Source organism: Dunckerocampus dactyliophorus, chromosome 16, assembly GCF_027744805.1.
Source record: "Dunckerocampus dactyliophorus isolate RoL2022-P2 chromosome 16, RoL_Ddac_1.1, whole genome shotgun sequence".
NCBI classification, from domain to species: domain Eukaryota; kingdom Metazoa; phylum Chordata; class Actinopteri; order Syngnathiformes; family Syngnathidae; genus Dunckerocampus; species Dunckerocampus dactyliophorus.
The window spans coordinates 8016545-8033101 of NC_072834.1; the positions used below are offsets into that span (position 1 = coordinate 8016545).

The 16557-nt window shown below is 41.7% G+C and overlaps 1 protein-coding gene across 1 annotated transcript; it reads right to left on the bottom strand.

The window, feature by feature from the left end:
- Positions 1–6550: 6550 nt before the first annotated feature.
- On the bottom strand, positions 6551–15085 carry drd1b (dopamine receptor D1b). Its single transcript, XM_054755497.1, has one exon. It carries the CDS (start codon positions 13869–13871, stop codon positions 12471–12473), a length of 1401 nt encoding a protein of 466 aa, XP_054611472.1. The 5' UTR covers positions 13872–15085; the 3' UTR covers positions 6551–12470.
- Between the last annotated feature and the right edge of the window lie 1472 nt (positions 15086–16557).

The window sequence follows — 16557 nt, forward strand, 5'->3', positions numbered from 1 at the left end:
TTGTTGCTTAATTTATTGGTATTTATGTTTCTTATGTTCTTATTCTTTTTCTTGTGTTTTCTTTCTTTTCTTGGGAGAATGAACAGAATAAGAATTTCATTGCATAATATAACTGCCTGTTTTACTGTGCATATGACAATAAAACTCTTGAATCTTGAATCTTGAATAGCAACAGCTGCACTGCATGCACCTGTGACCAGGCTGCTCAGTACAATAAGGCTACGCTCACATTGCATATCAATTCCAATTTTTTGCTCAAATGTGACCTGTATCTGATTTTTTCATGTCAGTGTGAACAGCACAATTCCAATTTTTTCAAATGCGAGAATTGTTTCTCAGTATGAACAAATGTGAGGTTTCCCAGCATTTTGAACCATTATATTGTATTTTGCAATGCCGTAAGATAGAAAACGAAAATTATGCAATCACCTAACCATGTGGACCAGCTGTAGTTTTCCCCCTGTTGGCCAGTTTGACTCTGCAGGCAAGCGGTTCTTGTGGGGCTTCAATACAACATGAAAAAATAAACCAGCTGGTCCAGTTGACGGTTCCTGATTAAGATGACATCCTGATTATACTTTTGATGAAGTTCCCTCACAAACGGGACACAATTTTCCACTCATTCTGGTGCGTGTTATTGTGGGTGGGTGTACCAGTATAGTGTGCAACCTTCTGCCTGCAGGCTCATAAAAACAATACAAATTCTTTATGTGCTATTGTTTCTGTGCACTTGTCAAAACTATAACCAGGATCCATTTATTTTCTACAATACATTCCATGCAGATGAATGAGTGGCCTGCATGTGCGTCTGCTCCAAGGCAGAAATGTACAGACCATTGGAGCTTTAATTTTAGCAATGATATAATTATTTTTAGCCTCTTCTTTATTACATTACAAACAATTATTATTATCAATGGTTTATTCAATTGAATGCATCATGTGAATAATTATTTTTTGTAATTTAATTAATTTTTTTATTACAGTATTAAAATACATAATTAAATAATGTACTACATCTATCAATAACAATAATAATAATAATATCGATTAACAAAAAGAAGCTGTGTCAACACAATAAATAACAATAAATTATTGAAAATTATTGTCATTATTTACTATTTTTATTAAAGACATAGGCACTATGTTTTTTTTTGTTTTTTTTTTTACTTTAGGCCAGGGACTGGTGTGTGCCAGTAAAATACAGGTACGTATAAACTCTCCATACAATAAATTACCATTAGAAATATATCTACATAAATGGACTGAATTGAATGAATTATTAATATGATTATGATATTTATGGACCTGCGATTGGCTGGCGACCAGTCCAGGGTGTACCCCGCCTCTCGCCCAAAGTCAGCTGGGATAGCGTACCGCTGTGACACTAGTGAGGACAATCTGCATAGAAAATGAATGAATGAAAACATTTTTAGGAACTGTGTTGCTATTTTAAGAGTATGGCGGTGAAAGAGGCTTGATCCATCACATGGTAAATTAAAGCACTTCACAACAAAAGTAAAGCTAGCCAGCCTATTGCCAGAGGCTAAAGAGGAAAAAGAGTTGGAGTGGAAGAGTGTGAAAAATAGCGATGAGTAGTTTGGCTTAAAAGCCTTTTTAATGTGACATCCTAGAGGTTTGTGCCAGAAAACTGCAAATGTATAACAAGCGAGATGCCACTAAAGTAAGTCCTCCATCATGCAGCCTACAAAGCATATTACCTGCATCACTTCATGTGGCTCTATAAAGCCTTGGCTGAAGTTCCCTAACAAGCGCTTTAAGTGGGCAGCTCTTCTTAAATTGACGCCAATACTGAGTTGTCTGTAGTTTGTTTTTTAACCTCAAGCAATGTTTTCATGATTTTATGCTTTATTTGTTGCTTTATTTGTTATTTGTTGCTTTGCAAGATCAAGCAAAACCTACAAATTCAGACAATTCAATAGAGTCAGGAAAAAGAGAGAATTAAAAACACCCTTCCCTCTGGGGATTTATAACGTATATCTATCTTTGTGTCTATTCTCTGTAACTATCTAAAAGATTGATTGAAAAAAACGGAAGACAGGAACGTAAATCCACTCAAACTTAGCATAAAAAGTTGAATCATTGGCCAGGATGGTGGCTCTATGGCACATACAGTTGGAGGAAAGTCTGTGGAAATGCTAGGAAGTTGATACCTGTCGGAATAGAAGTCATTCAACATAAACCAAGGTAAGTGCTATATGGTTCATTACTTTCTTCCGGAACAGTCAGAGTGCTTCACAAATGAAACTGTTTCTGTTTGGCGGCCATCTTGGCTCAATTCCAACATGAATGACATGCAAACTTTATTAAGGCAGTACTCATTGTTGACTTTTTGTCCTGGACTCTTTGCCTGTGCTCCAGCCACAGAAAACCAGCATAGAAAGTAAAACGGTACACAACACAAGGCAAGGCAGTACTCACATGGGACATGTGAGTTGCATTCCATAACAAATAAGGTAAATACATGAATATATTTTGCATTTAAAAAATAAATAAATAAGTAATATACTTTTTTATAGTTTTAAATTCCCTTACATGGACTAGTAGGTTCCAAATTACTATCATTTCTTCATTTAGCCAAGGAGTAGAACTCATTTAAATATCAAACAAGTCCATTGTGAACACAGCATATATATCTATCCTGTTGTACTTCACAGGTCAGGGGTCAATGTCTGGTTTAAAAGCTGAGTTTATTAATAAATCTGCGCTCATAATATTACTGCATATTGTTCTGCACTAGACTGTAGAATGAAGTCAGTCTGACTGTTTGGATTGAGCCAAAGAGCTGAGTGAGTGAGGGCTGGTGCAGTTACATAAGCACATTACAGCATGCACGCACGCACGCACACACACACACAAACAAACACAATGTGTGTGAGTGTGTGTGTGTGTGTGTGTGTGCATGTCTGCCTGCAGTCTATCATTAACCTTGACTGTATTTCCGCTCTGACCTCTCGCTGTCTCTCACTGACTGACTGGACCAGGATTGGTTAAATGTCCATGTATGGGTTCTGGCAGGCTGACCGTTGTGCTAGTATTTAAAAGATTTAATATCCATTTTACTCTCATGAAATCCCCACTGTAATATTATATCTATTCAGTATATTGTATTAAAGCATTTAAGTCACATATACCACAAAATTGGTCAGGTTTTTACAAATTACACTGCCCTGTTTCAAAAGAGGTACTGTATTTGTAGCATCTATTTGTTAAATTAATTTGAGGTTTATGTCCAATGTCTACACGCTACAGTGTATGCTTCTTTCTCATGAAATTTGGGGTTTAAGGCCTATTACTTCCAGCATTTTTTTAGTGAGCTGTATATTATCTACTGCACCATTTGTGTCCATCAAAAAGCATGTGCCCATGCTCCATTTTTTTCCTTTTTGTTGGACAGCACCAACATATTTAATATGTTTATTTTTATTGCATATTGTACACGTGATGCTACAAAGTCAGGTCAACCAAGACATCCCCACAGCATCCAGGGCCTTAAGGAACTCCAGGCGGATCTCATCCACCTTTTTGACCACCTCGAAAATCTCAGCCCAAGAGATAGGAGAGCCCGCAGTGGAGTTCCCAGGCATTGCTTGCTCATTGCGGTGCGATTGAGGATGTCCTCAAACTATTCCTTCCACCGGTCCACAACATCTTGAGTCGAGGTCAGCAGCACACCATCCCCAACATATATACTGTAGTGTGGACAGTGTACTGTTTCCCCATCCTGAGATGGCGGATGATGGTCCAGAATCTCTTCAAAGCTGTCTGGAAGTCGTTCTCCATGGTTTTCCCGAACTCCTCCCACGTCCGAGTTTTTGACTCTGCAACCGCCAAAGCCGAAAACCGCTTGGCCTGATGGTACCTGTCAGCTGCCTCCAGAGTCCCGCGAGTCTTCAGCTTGACGGCATCCCTCACCATGAGGTCCACCAATTATTACTGCCACGACAGGTACCGACCATCTTACGGCCACATCTCTGAAGCTCTCCCAGAGGTGGGAGTTGGAACTCCTTCTGAAGGCTCAGTTAGACATTCCCAGCAGATACTCACAATTTGTTATGCCTGCCAGGTCTGACCGGCATTCTCGCTCACCATCGGAGACAACTCACCACCAGGTGCTGATTGGTTGACAGTTCTGCCCCTCTCTTCATCCGAGTGTCCAAAACATGTGACCACAAGTCTGACGACACGACCATGAAGTAGATCATCGAACTGCGGCCCAGTGTGTTCTGGTGCCAAGTGCACATGTTGACACCCTTGTGCTTCAACATGGTGTTTGTTATGGACAATCTCTGACAAGCACAGAAGTCCAATAACAAAGCACCGCTCAGGTTCAGATCACGGGGTCCTTTCCTCCTAATCACACTACTCCAGGTCTCACTGTCGCTGTTAGCGTCCACCCAGCAGAACAAGGGACTCCCGCAAAGGAGCACTCACCAATACTCCCTCGAGGGAATCTTAAAAGGGCAGGTACTCTGAACTGATGTTTGGCACATAAGCGCAAACAACAGTCCCCACCCAAAGGCGGAGGGAGACTACCCTCTCATTCACCAGGTTAAACTCCAATTTACAGGACCTGAGTCGGGGGGCAACCAAAGTTGCCACCCCTGCCCATCGCCTCTCACCACTGGCAACGCCAGAGTTAAATAAAGTTCAACCCCTCTCAAGAGGACTGGTTCCAAAGACCTCACTATGCATTGAGGTGAATTTGACTATATCTAGCCAGAACTTATCCACGTCACACACCAGCTCAGGCTCTTTCCCCACCAGAGAGGTGACATTCCACGTACCAAGAGCCAGCTTCTGCAGCCCAAGATTGGATCGCCAAGATCCCCGCTTTCAGGCACCTGACCCCTTTGGCCCGTCCCGTGAGTGATGAGGTCATTGGATGGGGGACGTATGTTGCCTCTTCGGGCTGTGCCCGACCGGGCCCCATGGGTGCAGGCCTGGCCACCAGACACTCACCATCGTGCCCCACCTCCATGTAAATGTTATTCTTCATGATGTTTTGGGAAGTTTTGTCACTGTTCATCAAAAAGCATGTAGAGGTGGTCCTGGGTTTATGCCGTTCTGTGTTACAACGTTTTGTGGTTACGAACACGTTACGAACTAGTTACAGCGCGCGCCACGCTGCACAAGAATACAGTGTATGCTTCTTGCTGGGCAGGTGACTACAGTGTGTGCCTGCTCAGCAACACTGAGGAAGAGTAACATCGTTTATTGGTTAACTTTCTACACTTCGTTATGTCTCCCAGGCAGCAGTGCGCCAATGAAAAGGAAAACCATCACCATGGAAGTCACAGTGAACATCATAAAAAGCTCAGACAGAGGAGACACACCCACAAATAGTGGCCCCTCATTTTGGTCTCAACTGCTCCACTGTCACGATCGTCTGGATAAGGATAGGATAGGAAATGACTGAATGCTAATGAATGCTAGAGGGATTATGAATTCCGGATGCTGTTGTAAGGACATGTGGGAGGACAAGAGGAGGATATCCTTTCAGACTGACCTGGGACAATATTTTAAGAATGTAGAAAAGTCTGCAAGACATCCACAGGGATAAAAGGATTTGTTCTTTTTTATTACTGTTTATTTTAATTATTTTATTTAATCTTTTTGTTATGATGTTTTATATATCCTTCATGTGTTCTGTGTACAGTGTGAATGACTTATGAGTTCATGTAGGTATAATTTAGGTATTAGTTCAGGCTTACACTAAAAACTCCACTTACATCACAGTCTAGGAATGGAAGTCGTAACCCGAGGACCACCTGCATCACCTCAAAGTTGTTTTATTTCTATTTATATTTCTGTGTTATGTTGATGTTGCAAAATTTTCAAAATTTAAAGACACCTGCTTCTTGTTGGACAACTACAAACCATATAACCTTTTTCCATTAAAGTGAGATTCCTGTACAATTTTTACATATTACCATGCATTAATATGTGTAGATTTGGGCATTGGGAACTATTACTTTCACCAAACCAAATTAATAAGTGACATACATGCATATCGTACATACATTAATCTTTTTGCAAATTACATCACATTACTATTTGTATTACATCAGACAACAATTTGGTGAAACACCACTGCTCATCTGTTGTTGTTAGTGCTAACCTATGATATGGCATCAGGTGTGTTGATGTAGGCAATACTAGACGGTGCTTCGAGCGGAATGCATTGCAGTATCCAGCCAAGATTTTTAATTATTAAAAGTCATCACTTTTGAATTTAGGTGCACTGTGCCTTGTTGAGATTGAGAACATGCACTTGGTTGAGCACAATTTCACATTAAGGGCAGCTTGTGTTAGGAGAGCAATCCATTCAGTGCCTATGGGAAGAACAGAAATAGGCATAGAGGCACTATTTTAGTGCATACATATTGTTTTAAGCCTGGAATTCATAGTATAAATTATTTTTATTATCGCTCATTAATCTCAAGATGGAGCAAAAACCTATATAGTACAGTATGCACATGCACATAGACATGATTAATATGCACAGTGGCGCAAGAGCTGTTAAGTGTGTTGCGATGCATCTTTTTTTTACCCTTTATGCATCATTTATTTACAGCAAAGAGATATAAAATATAAAACATAAAAGGCCAAGAGCCACATTTAACGTAACAAATGAGTCTGGGTAAGATGGGGGAGAAGAGGATGCGTCAGCTGCCAAGTGCCTGTCAGGTTATGTAAATGCACGTCCAAGGCAGGCACACAGCGAGGACAACATGCTCAGGGAGTTGGAACAACAACAAAAAAAAGCATCGTAGTTCCAAATCAATCCACATTGATCCACTGCAATGACATGATCTTCCAATAGCGGTGTCAAAGGTACAACACACACACACACACACACACACACACAAATCCTCTCAAAATCAATAACAGAGCATGTATGCAAAACAACAAAGAGCAATACATGTTTATTTTTACAAGAAAATGGCACATCATATTTATATATGTTTGTACAAACTTTAAACTAAATACAAGTAATAAATCAAGAGGATTATAATCTTTGACATCACTTTCATGAAAGAACACCCGAAACAGGTCAATAAATAAATATATAAATAGTCACTGGCTTGCCTGCATCTTGAATTCAAACAATGGAGAAAGACAAACAGCATGTCCACGTTTGCGACACAGGAGTTTTTTTTTCTTTTTATCTTTTTTTTTTTTTTAAAGATAAAAAGCACTTGTGTTCATCACAAAAACGACAATCCCTGCATCCTTCACATGGAAATAGCTTGTTATTCAAGTGGAGTGGTCTACCTTTGGCCCCCTGCATCACAGAGTGATAGGACGCTAGAGAGGTTTTTGCTTAAATTGTCAAAAGTCAAACATTGTTCTGTCAATAACTCCTAACTGGAGGACATGAAAAAGAAGGGAGGGAGGGGAATGTAGTGGCCTGCCGTCGGTCAGATTCTGAATCAAAGCAGTGACGTGCACTGATGACTCATGTATGCAAGGTGAGTAGTCAGAGGAATCGGAGGCTTTTACATGGAACTGAAACACAACGAAGATCAGTCCAACTTGCACAGCATTCAGAAAACCGGGAAGTCGGAAATTTCTGATCATTTAATAGGAAAATTGTGACAATGCCAATGTCATAGTTCTTACTTGTGTTGAGACAAATTGATGTACCCAAAAAGACCATGATTTCATTTGAGGAAACTGGGAAATCACAAGTTTGTGACCCATGCTTAGGAAATACGTAAAGGAATCCCTCAGGAAATCAAAGTTTCTTCTTGTGAAGCTGGAACAAATCAATATTATGGCTACGTACTGTGACTTGACTGACATTTCTGCATTCAAGAAAACTGGTCAGAAATTTCAGGCCTCCCAACTAGTCAATGTGTAATAGACTGCCTTTTAAATCAAAGTTCCTTTTTGTGAAGTTCTGTAAATTGATGTATCCTGGCTTTACTGAGATGCAGTGGAACAAACACAACAACGCAACAATGGAACAAAAAGGCTATTACTGCATTTGGAAAAATTGGGAAATCAGAAATGTGTGACCTACGCCAGTCACTGCCACGCTAAGTTAGGTTCCTAATAGCGAAGTTAGCGCAAATCAATATGCTATGACTTTACTGAGTTGTAGTGGACTGATGTTACACAACGAGACAAAACTGCCTTCAAGGAAACTTGAAAGTTCACAAATGTCTGATCTTGGATGAGGAAAAGTTTAGAAAAAAAGAGTTTCTGCTTGTGAAGCTTAAATAAATTCTTCCAACCTGACTTCACTGAGTTACAGTAATCTAAAGTCGCACAACAATCTGTACAAAACATATTAGTTGTATTTCGAAATCTGAGTAAATGGGAAAGTATTTGGAAAAGTATAATGGAAGGCCACTTCCTCTTGTTAATCTGGGAAAATGTGTGTACTATATCCTGACTTGAATGTCATGTAGTAGTCCAACGTCATAGTCTATATTTCAGCATTCGAAAAGACCGGGAGGTCAGAAATTACTGACCTACAGAATAGGAAAAGTGTAATGGTACGTTGCTTGGAAGCAGAGGTCCTGAAGATTGTCAGCCATGTTTTTTAATGTACTTTTGACTGAAGCTCTTTGAGGTAAAATGTCATGAGCGCCATCAAGGCTTTTTCTGACCAGTTTTCTCGAATGCAGTATGTATAAACAGTATCTAGTCTTATGTATTGGTTATACAAGACAACCTCAAGCCACTGGATTGAGGTTGGATCCACTGGGTGAACACAAACATGGAACCGGCTCAAATAACAATAATATTTCAATAACAATAATATATAATATAATTAATAAATAATAGAATTAACATACATTATATTATACATATACAGTATATATAATATCAATATTACAATTTTAAAAACCCTGAATGTTTAGATAATAATTTTGAATATACTGTATTTGCTATATTGTAAGTTATAAAATATATATATATGGCGGTAATCATATTTTGTGTAATCATTTTGACATCACACCTTATAAGCTCCAGTTACAATATTTACTACTTCCCAGTTTTTCTTGAAAGCAGTCTTAAGATGCCACAAATGACCAAAAAAATCCCAGCCATAATTTGAGCCTCATCAGTTACTCTCTGAATATCTGCAGAGAGCTTTGATTCAGTGCCGTGACTCAAAAGTACAGAAGGGAAACAGTAGGCCCTGTCTCTTTAATAATAAATTCAATCCGTGTTAACATCTGGAATGCTCATCAAGTCGACAGAAGCAGCCAAGAGAAAAGAGAGCGAGGAGGAGAAGAGGAGGATGAGGAGGGGTGAATATTCTCAAGGCGGTTCCCATACATCCTTGTCCAGTCCTGACTGACTAACTGCACAACACAACACACATCATTTCCTTGTTTTTGGGGACAAAAGGTGGAACTCAAAAGGTATCAGATGCAAGAAAATAATGTGCAGTGGGCTGTTTGAAATTAAACTGAATTGACAGAAAGGCCATTCGCTGCTAAACTAATATAGCAGCAGCGTGACAGGAGGACAATTAGCTTGCTTGTGTCACAAGCCAAGTCACGTATTGAGCTAAAAGCTACCACCCAGTTTTATATTTGTTGCCATATAGACAGCATTGGATTTTCCAGCACAGGAAAATCAAATGCTGCGTTCAAGACCAATTGCTTTGGTATTGGACCGTCTCTATCTCTGTCTCTCTGTCTCTACCCCTGATGTGCAACCGTTTCAAAACACATGCACAAACCCATGACTTTCCCTGGGAAAAAAAAATCACTGCAACACTGCAACAAACCTAACTTTGGTTTTGTGTTTGCAGCTTTTCCTGCATTTATTTTAGTCTACATCACCTGATTTCATTTTGGCATACCTGTCAACCGTTGCTTTATAAAATAAGTATTCTGAAAAAATAAAGGAAAAATGAGGGGGAAATAAGGGAAACTGCTCTTCCACAAGAATTTCCAAATTTCCAACAGGCCATTTGGGTTGAAAACAGAAGGGTTGACAGGTATGCATTTTGGTGACCAGTGGATGCCACTTTACACTACCACATTGTTCCTCCAGAGGTGCTAGTGAGTCAGAGCATAAATCAGGGGTTTTCAAAGTGTGGCACTTACGAAAACATAATACTGCTGCGGCCTCCCCTACTGTACTTCCCAAAAAAAACTGATTTTCTGGAGCATGTTTAGTGGCGCTCACTGTAGGCTGTAAAGATCAAATCATTCTGCCTTTGACATAATTGAAGTTAGCTTAGCAGGTTTGAAATAATGTTCATCTTTACTTTTGTCAAGCTGCTGCATCCCCTCTAAAGTCAGAAGCCCACCACACACTTTGAAAACCTCTGGCATAAATAAAGCAGTAAACATGTGCATGGGCATTTGCGGGAAAGGCAACATAACAGGAACAGGTATCTTACATTTGGACATGTAGTAAAGAATATAACACTTTAATGTGAAATAAACAAAAAAACTGATCCCATGGCGTGTCCTAATTTTGTCATTTGTGGCGCCAGCTATGGATTGCAGTCAAAGTTTTATTATTATTAGACAAAATGTCAATGACTTACGGCAATTAGTTAAGTCCTGTCCATGCCCCTGCAAAGACGTTTTGCTTGATGGCGGCCATGTTTTTTTAACAAATCTTGCTCAAATTTGACAGACATGTGCTTGTCAGTCTCTTAAGGGTGTGCACCAAATTTGGCTGTGATTTGACGAAACACTCTAAAGTTACAGTGGAGATTTTGTAAAGCGCATTGAGCTGTGTGAGAAATTTTAAGTCAGTCGGACTTATGGGGTTCAAACAGCAACAGCGCCACCATGTGGTGTATTTGTCAGAAAAACAATAGCACAGGCATCACAGTAGGAGTGCATGGTTTTGACAAATGTTCACCCTTTGGTGTGTGTGCAGCGGTTCAGAAGTATGTGAAGTATAGTATGTGAAAAAACTAGGACACCCCATACGGTAATGGAGCACAAATACATAAAAATATTTCCCTCAAATACCCCTTTTCATGTCCAAGATGCACCTCACATACAGGCAGTACACTTCTATCACTGCTGTAATTCAAATTAATGAGGCATTAGGACTTCATAGAACGTTCTCTTGCAGTACATATACGTTATGCATTTGCCAACCATCGTTCACGTAAATGAGATACACAATACAGTTACACACTATCACCAATGACAGCCTCCAAAATCCTCACAGGGCCAGAAAGCTGCTAAATTACAATGCAGTTTCATCAATATTCATCAATGCAATATTTTGAGCAGTTAATTCAACATGATTAACCGGTCATTTCCATCACGCTGTGAACGCAAGCGACTGTCATCACCCCGCGTGCTTCCAACATGGCCGCCGGAGCATAGCACACAGCATGGCGCAGCGTGGCTCCTGGTGTGAGCAATTTAGGAAATCGGATATTTACAAGTTGGGGAAAGGTCAGTCTGTGTCACTTTCATTAAGGTTGACTGCACCTTCTTCCATCTACGAGTTATTTATTTTACTCTAGACTTACATTCTTCTTACACTGAGGACTGTGCTAGAAACAGAAACACTAGTGCCGCTTTAAAGCAAGAGAAAGGTCTTCATCAGGAGATGGGAAGGGAAAGCGAGTCAGGGAGGGGAAAAAAAAGAAGCAGTCACTCATAATTTGGGATTAAGACTAGCAAAACTAAACTAAACCGAGAAAGAGGCAGGAAAGGAAGCATAGGGATCAAGGGATAAAAACATAACAGCAAAGAGGACCCTTAGCAGCCCACTCGCTAGCCGTTTTCACACAAAGCAGGATGTTGCCACAAGCAGATAATTAGTTGTGTAACAGTCCCAGTCCCGGAATACCCTTTCACACAGGCAGCATTCTGCCTCTGTTACGACTCAAATACTCTCTAGAAGCCGGAAGACTGCAATTCAGTGTCAGTGCAATGTACACAGAATGGTGACACAGAAAAAAAGACAGCTTTACAGGCTGTGTGAAAGGGGCTGATTAAATACTTGTAAATCCCAACCTTGGACCACTTTTTGTGTACATTTCAAAATTTTCCTTATCTGATCAACTGTGTGAAATATGGTTGCTTCCTCTTAACTAGCTGTGAACATATTTTCTCACTGTCTTTTGGCCCTCTGCGAGAAAACTGCCATATGAATACTGCAATTAAAATATTATCAGAGACAAATTAAACAAGTTAGTTACCTCTTCCATTAAACACACTCGCCTATACCTACTAACACATTTTGCTAACGATTTCTACATTGTCCTTGGCACAAAATACTGTTAAAAGTCCATTGGGATTACTGTACAAAATGCAAATGTATACATATTTTCACACAACGTCATTCAATTTTGCAGTTAGTTTACCCAGAATAAAGTGCCTTTACTTGGAAACATTCGGAAGGTTTTTCCTTGTAGATTGGCGTAGACAGTCCTAAGGTACCTACGTCACTGTCAGGCATTTTTATCGAGATGTCCATCTCTGAGTGTTCTGATCCTGCTCTCAACAGGACACAGCTTTGTGCTGCCCGTTCTGTGTTATCGGTTTGATCTTTTCCAGTGTGCTCTCCGTATCACTGTCTAAATTCCCGGAGATGGCTGGGCACAGTTTGTCCAAGGCATTGTTTACCACACCTACCTCCATTATGTTGTCCCCCAGCGCCCCTCGATCCGGCTTGTGTAACTCCTCCTCCTGACACAGGATGTTGTGAGGAATCACGCAACTAGCCGAGTTGTTTCCCTCCTTTGGGATGTGGCTTTTGGGCTGGTACTGACAGTTGGGGTTGGGAATGGGGGCTCCGGTGTTGTTGTTGATGCTGAGGATTTCGATGGTGTTGCTGCCCGGGCAGAGGCGGTGGCATCCCAGCAGGATGGAGAAGGCCTTGCGGAAGTCCGCGTTGAAGGCATAGATGATGGGGTTGAGCGAGGAGTTGGCCCAGCCGAACCACACAAACACATCGAAGGTGGTGGGGCTGATGCACGGGAAGTCATTGGCGTCGTCGGGCAGGTTGGGCTCACAGAAGGGAACCATGCAGTTGAGTATGAAGAAGGGCAACCAGCAGCACACAAACACCCCCATAATGACAGAGAGTGTCTTTAAGACTTTGGTTTCTCGCTTGAACGACATTTTGAACGAACTCTCGCTCTCCATATTGGAAGTGTTCCCCATGCTGCTATGGCGGTTTTTGGCACTCTCCGCTGCCCGCTCCAGAGCAGATATTCTCCGTATCTGTTTTTGGGCAATGCGGTAAATTCGGGTGTACGTGACGATCATGATGGCCACGGGGATGTAGAAGCTGATGAGCGATGAAGAGATGGCATAGCTTCTGTTCAGGCTGGAGTCACAGTTATCAGGAGGCAGGTCGCCCGGGTACGATCCGTTTAGCTCAGCGTAGCTGCTGGGCTGAGCTTTGTGCCAGTTCAGTTGAACAGGGATGAAGGAGATGAGCACCGACAAGGTCCACGCCACGCTAATCATTAGACATGCCACTTTGGGGGTCATCTTGCGTTCATAGCGGAAGGGGCTCGAGATGGCCCAGTAGCGGTCCACGCTAATCACACACAGGTTCAAGATGGAGGCGGTGGAGCACATGATGTCAAATGCCACCCACACGTTGCAGAAGGCACCAAAAGGCCAAAAGCCCATGATTTCCGTCGCAGCTTTCCACGGCATGACCAAGATGGCCACCAGGAGGTCGGAGATGGCTAGGGAGATGACGAAGAAGTTGGTGACCTTGGACCTCAGGTGACGGAACTTGGTGACGGCAGCACACACCAGCGTGTTGCCCAGCAGCGTGGTGAAGATGAGGAGTGAGAGAAAGCATCCCGTCAGCACCCGTTTAGACGAATCGCGCTCTGGTAGCAGCTGTTTACCATCTCGCACTGTGGAGAAATTGTGATCCATTGTTTTGAAGCTATGCTAGAGTCAGAGAAAAAAAAGGGGGGGGAGGGCAGGTGGGTTTTAGGGATGTGTCGGGGGAGGTTGTGAGCCGTCACCCCATCACATCCCCCGGCTCGCTGCAGCTGCGCCTCTCGCTGATTCAGGACAGGAAGGTCAGCTGTTTTGCAATCCGGGTCACCCTTTGGCACCTCTTCGGAACCACCATTGTGGTTTTTGGTGCTCCTATTTCAGAATCTCACTCATTACACTTTTGAGTCCAGGGTCTTATTTATCCAAAGCAGTGCATTCAAAGACTTGGCATCTGGGAAAGTTTCACACCACATTGCCGTTGCACCAACGATGAGTACAGCTGCTGGGGCCGGTCATTAGCCTTATATAGCACCTCATCAATAGCTGCTATTGACAGGCTTCACACTGCGTTTATCTGATTTGTTTTAATGGTACTCCAGGCGTTTCCACTTGACTATATTGGTGCCTGAATCGAAAACCTACTATTTCTTTCATGCCTTTAATGGAAAAAAACAATAACAAAATTAGGCTGAAAGCATAATTCCCAAAGTGTCAGCAGTTCACTTTATAATGACATGTGAATGTAATCCTCCATCAATGTCATTTTCTCCCGTTTTCATTTGTTCCAATGATTTACCTTGAAGTTTGAAATCCTTGATTGGAATATCCATGTAATCAATAAAATAGTTTAATAGGAGGACACTCACGGCATCCTGGCTTGCAAACAATCCAAATTCCGCTTCATTATCAGTCCAAATGCATACACCCACTCTGCACTCTGCACTCCGTGGGAAGTCAGTCCTCTTTATTCCTTCTTTTTTTTCTATTTCAGGGGGGAGGCAATCCTTTCTTCTGGGACATCCATATGATGCCGTCTTGATCCACGCATGGAGCAAGAGGAATTGGAGGAGGAGGAGGAGAGTGTGTCATCCAAAGAGGGGCTCGCCAAGAGGTGAGCTTTGGTGCGCGCTTCTCCACTCTCTCTCTCTTTGCTCCTGCATGCTGCAACCGCTCCATCCATGCATCCATCCATCCAGGGGCAGCTGGTAAGGGCAAAAGGCGCCACCACAATCCCACAATAGTGCTCACATTTAATTTACTAGAGAGCTTGGTTGCACCTGAACTTTACTTTCATGTGACAAAAAGACATAAAGTCACTTTTGACACATAAATTTAACAAAATATTATGCCTGCTGTGCACCTTTCTCTAGTGCCAACACAATGTGAGGTTATTTTATTGCTGCATAAGTTATAAAAGGGGAGGAGACGCTGGAAAAGAAGGCGCCTCTGTGACCTAAGATGATCTTGCAAGATTGCACACAAAAAGCTCAACGGCGCTATCTGGTGGACACAGGGCATCTAGGCGGTCAACAGAAAACGCAAGAGAGTGTGTGTGTGTGTTTGCATGCACTGTTGCATGAACACCAATCCAGAAAAACAAAATCCCGTGAGGGTGCAGCAGCAGCAGGAATGTAGACGATATGTTATAACGTAACGTAGGGTACGACAATCAATCAGTGTGTCATGTAAACACATTTATTGGACCCATTTTGTGGTATATAAGAGAGTGGGGGTGGAGGTCATATTGCATGTGTGCATCTATGATGAGGCATGACTAGGCGTGTGTGTCATGACAATGTGTGTCTGTGTGTGTGTTGTGAGAGAGTAATGCATGTAGACAAGCCAAGTGTAAGAGGCCTGGCAGACACAACGCCCACATTTCCCCACAGCGCAGAGCCAGGCTATGGCGTGCAGCCGCCCAAGTTCAAACCAAGACCACGTTAGACGCAAATACACACACGCACACACAAGCAGCCATGCAGGCTAATTTATGTCTGCTCCAAAAAGCAAACAAAATAGGAGTAGAAGAGAATAGAGAGAACAGATATCTCTTTTTTTTTTTTTTGGTGTGACTTTGTTCTGATGTTGACCCTGTACAAGGAATTTGATGTGAGAATTAACTTCTGTCACTAATGAGCATGTTTGTTAATTAATCTCCAGCTTTTTATGTTGACTCGTGAAGCAAATTTTCTCCAAATTAATTCAGTAGGTGCCATAACAGCCATTATTTCTAAATAGCTTCAGCTTCCTCAGCAAGGCACCCGTCATCTTGGAGGTGTGTTTGGGATCATCATCATGTTAGAAAAGTGCCATGCAGCCCCGTTTCTCAAGGGTGGGAAACTTGTGTTTTCCCTCAATGAACCACGGATCCCTAGTGCCGGCAGCACTCATGCAGACCATGACCACCGTGCTTGACTGTAGGCTCAACACAGTTATCTTGGTACTCACTTGTGTTGCAAGCTATTTAGACAATAATGGCTGTGTGAATCTATACAGTAATCCCTCGTTTATCACGGTGAATTCTAGGTCTAGGTTCTAGACGTGACCGTGATAAGCAGATTTTCGTGAAGCAGGATTCCTTATATATAAATTGAATATTTTTGTAGTTAGAGCATAGAAATAAAATTATATTAAAATACTTTTTTTTGTTTACATTTTCACAGCCCTTTAGACATGAAATAACACACCTATAATCACCTTTACACTCATATTACCAATATAGTGGACATAATAACAGAAAATAAGCTATTTAAGACATACTAAGACTCCTGCTCACGTGTGTGGCTATAAATGTGTTCTCTAGGGGACCTCAGTGGCAGACGGACAGGAAGTGACGTTG

Excerpts from the sequence above, each read along its gene's own strand:
- drd1b (XM_054755497.1), bottom strand. The coding sequence starts at position 13,871 with ATGGATCACAATTTCTCCACAGTGCGAGATGGTAAACAGCTGCTACCA.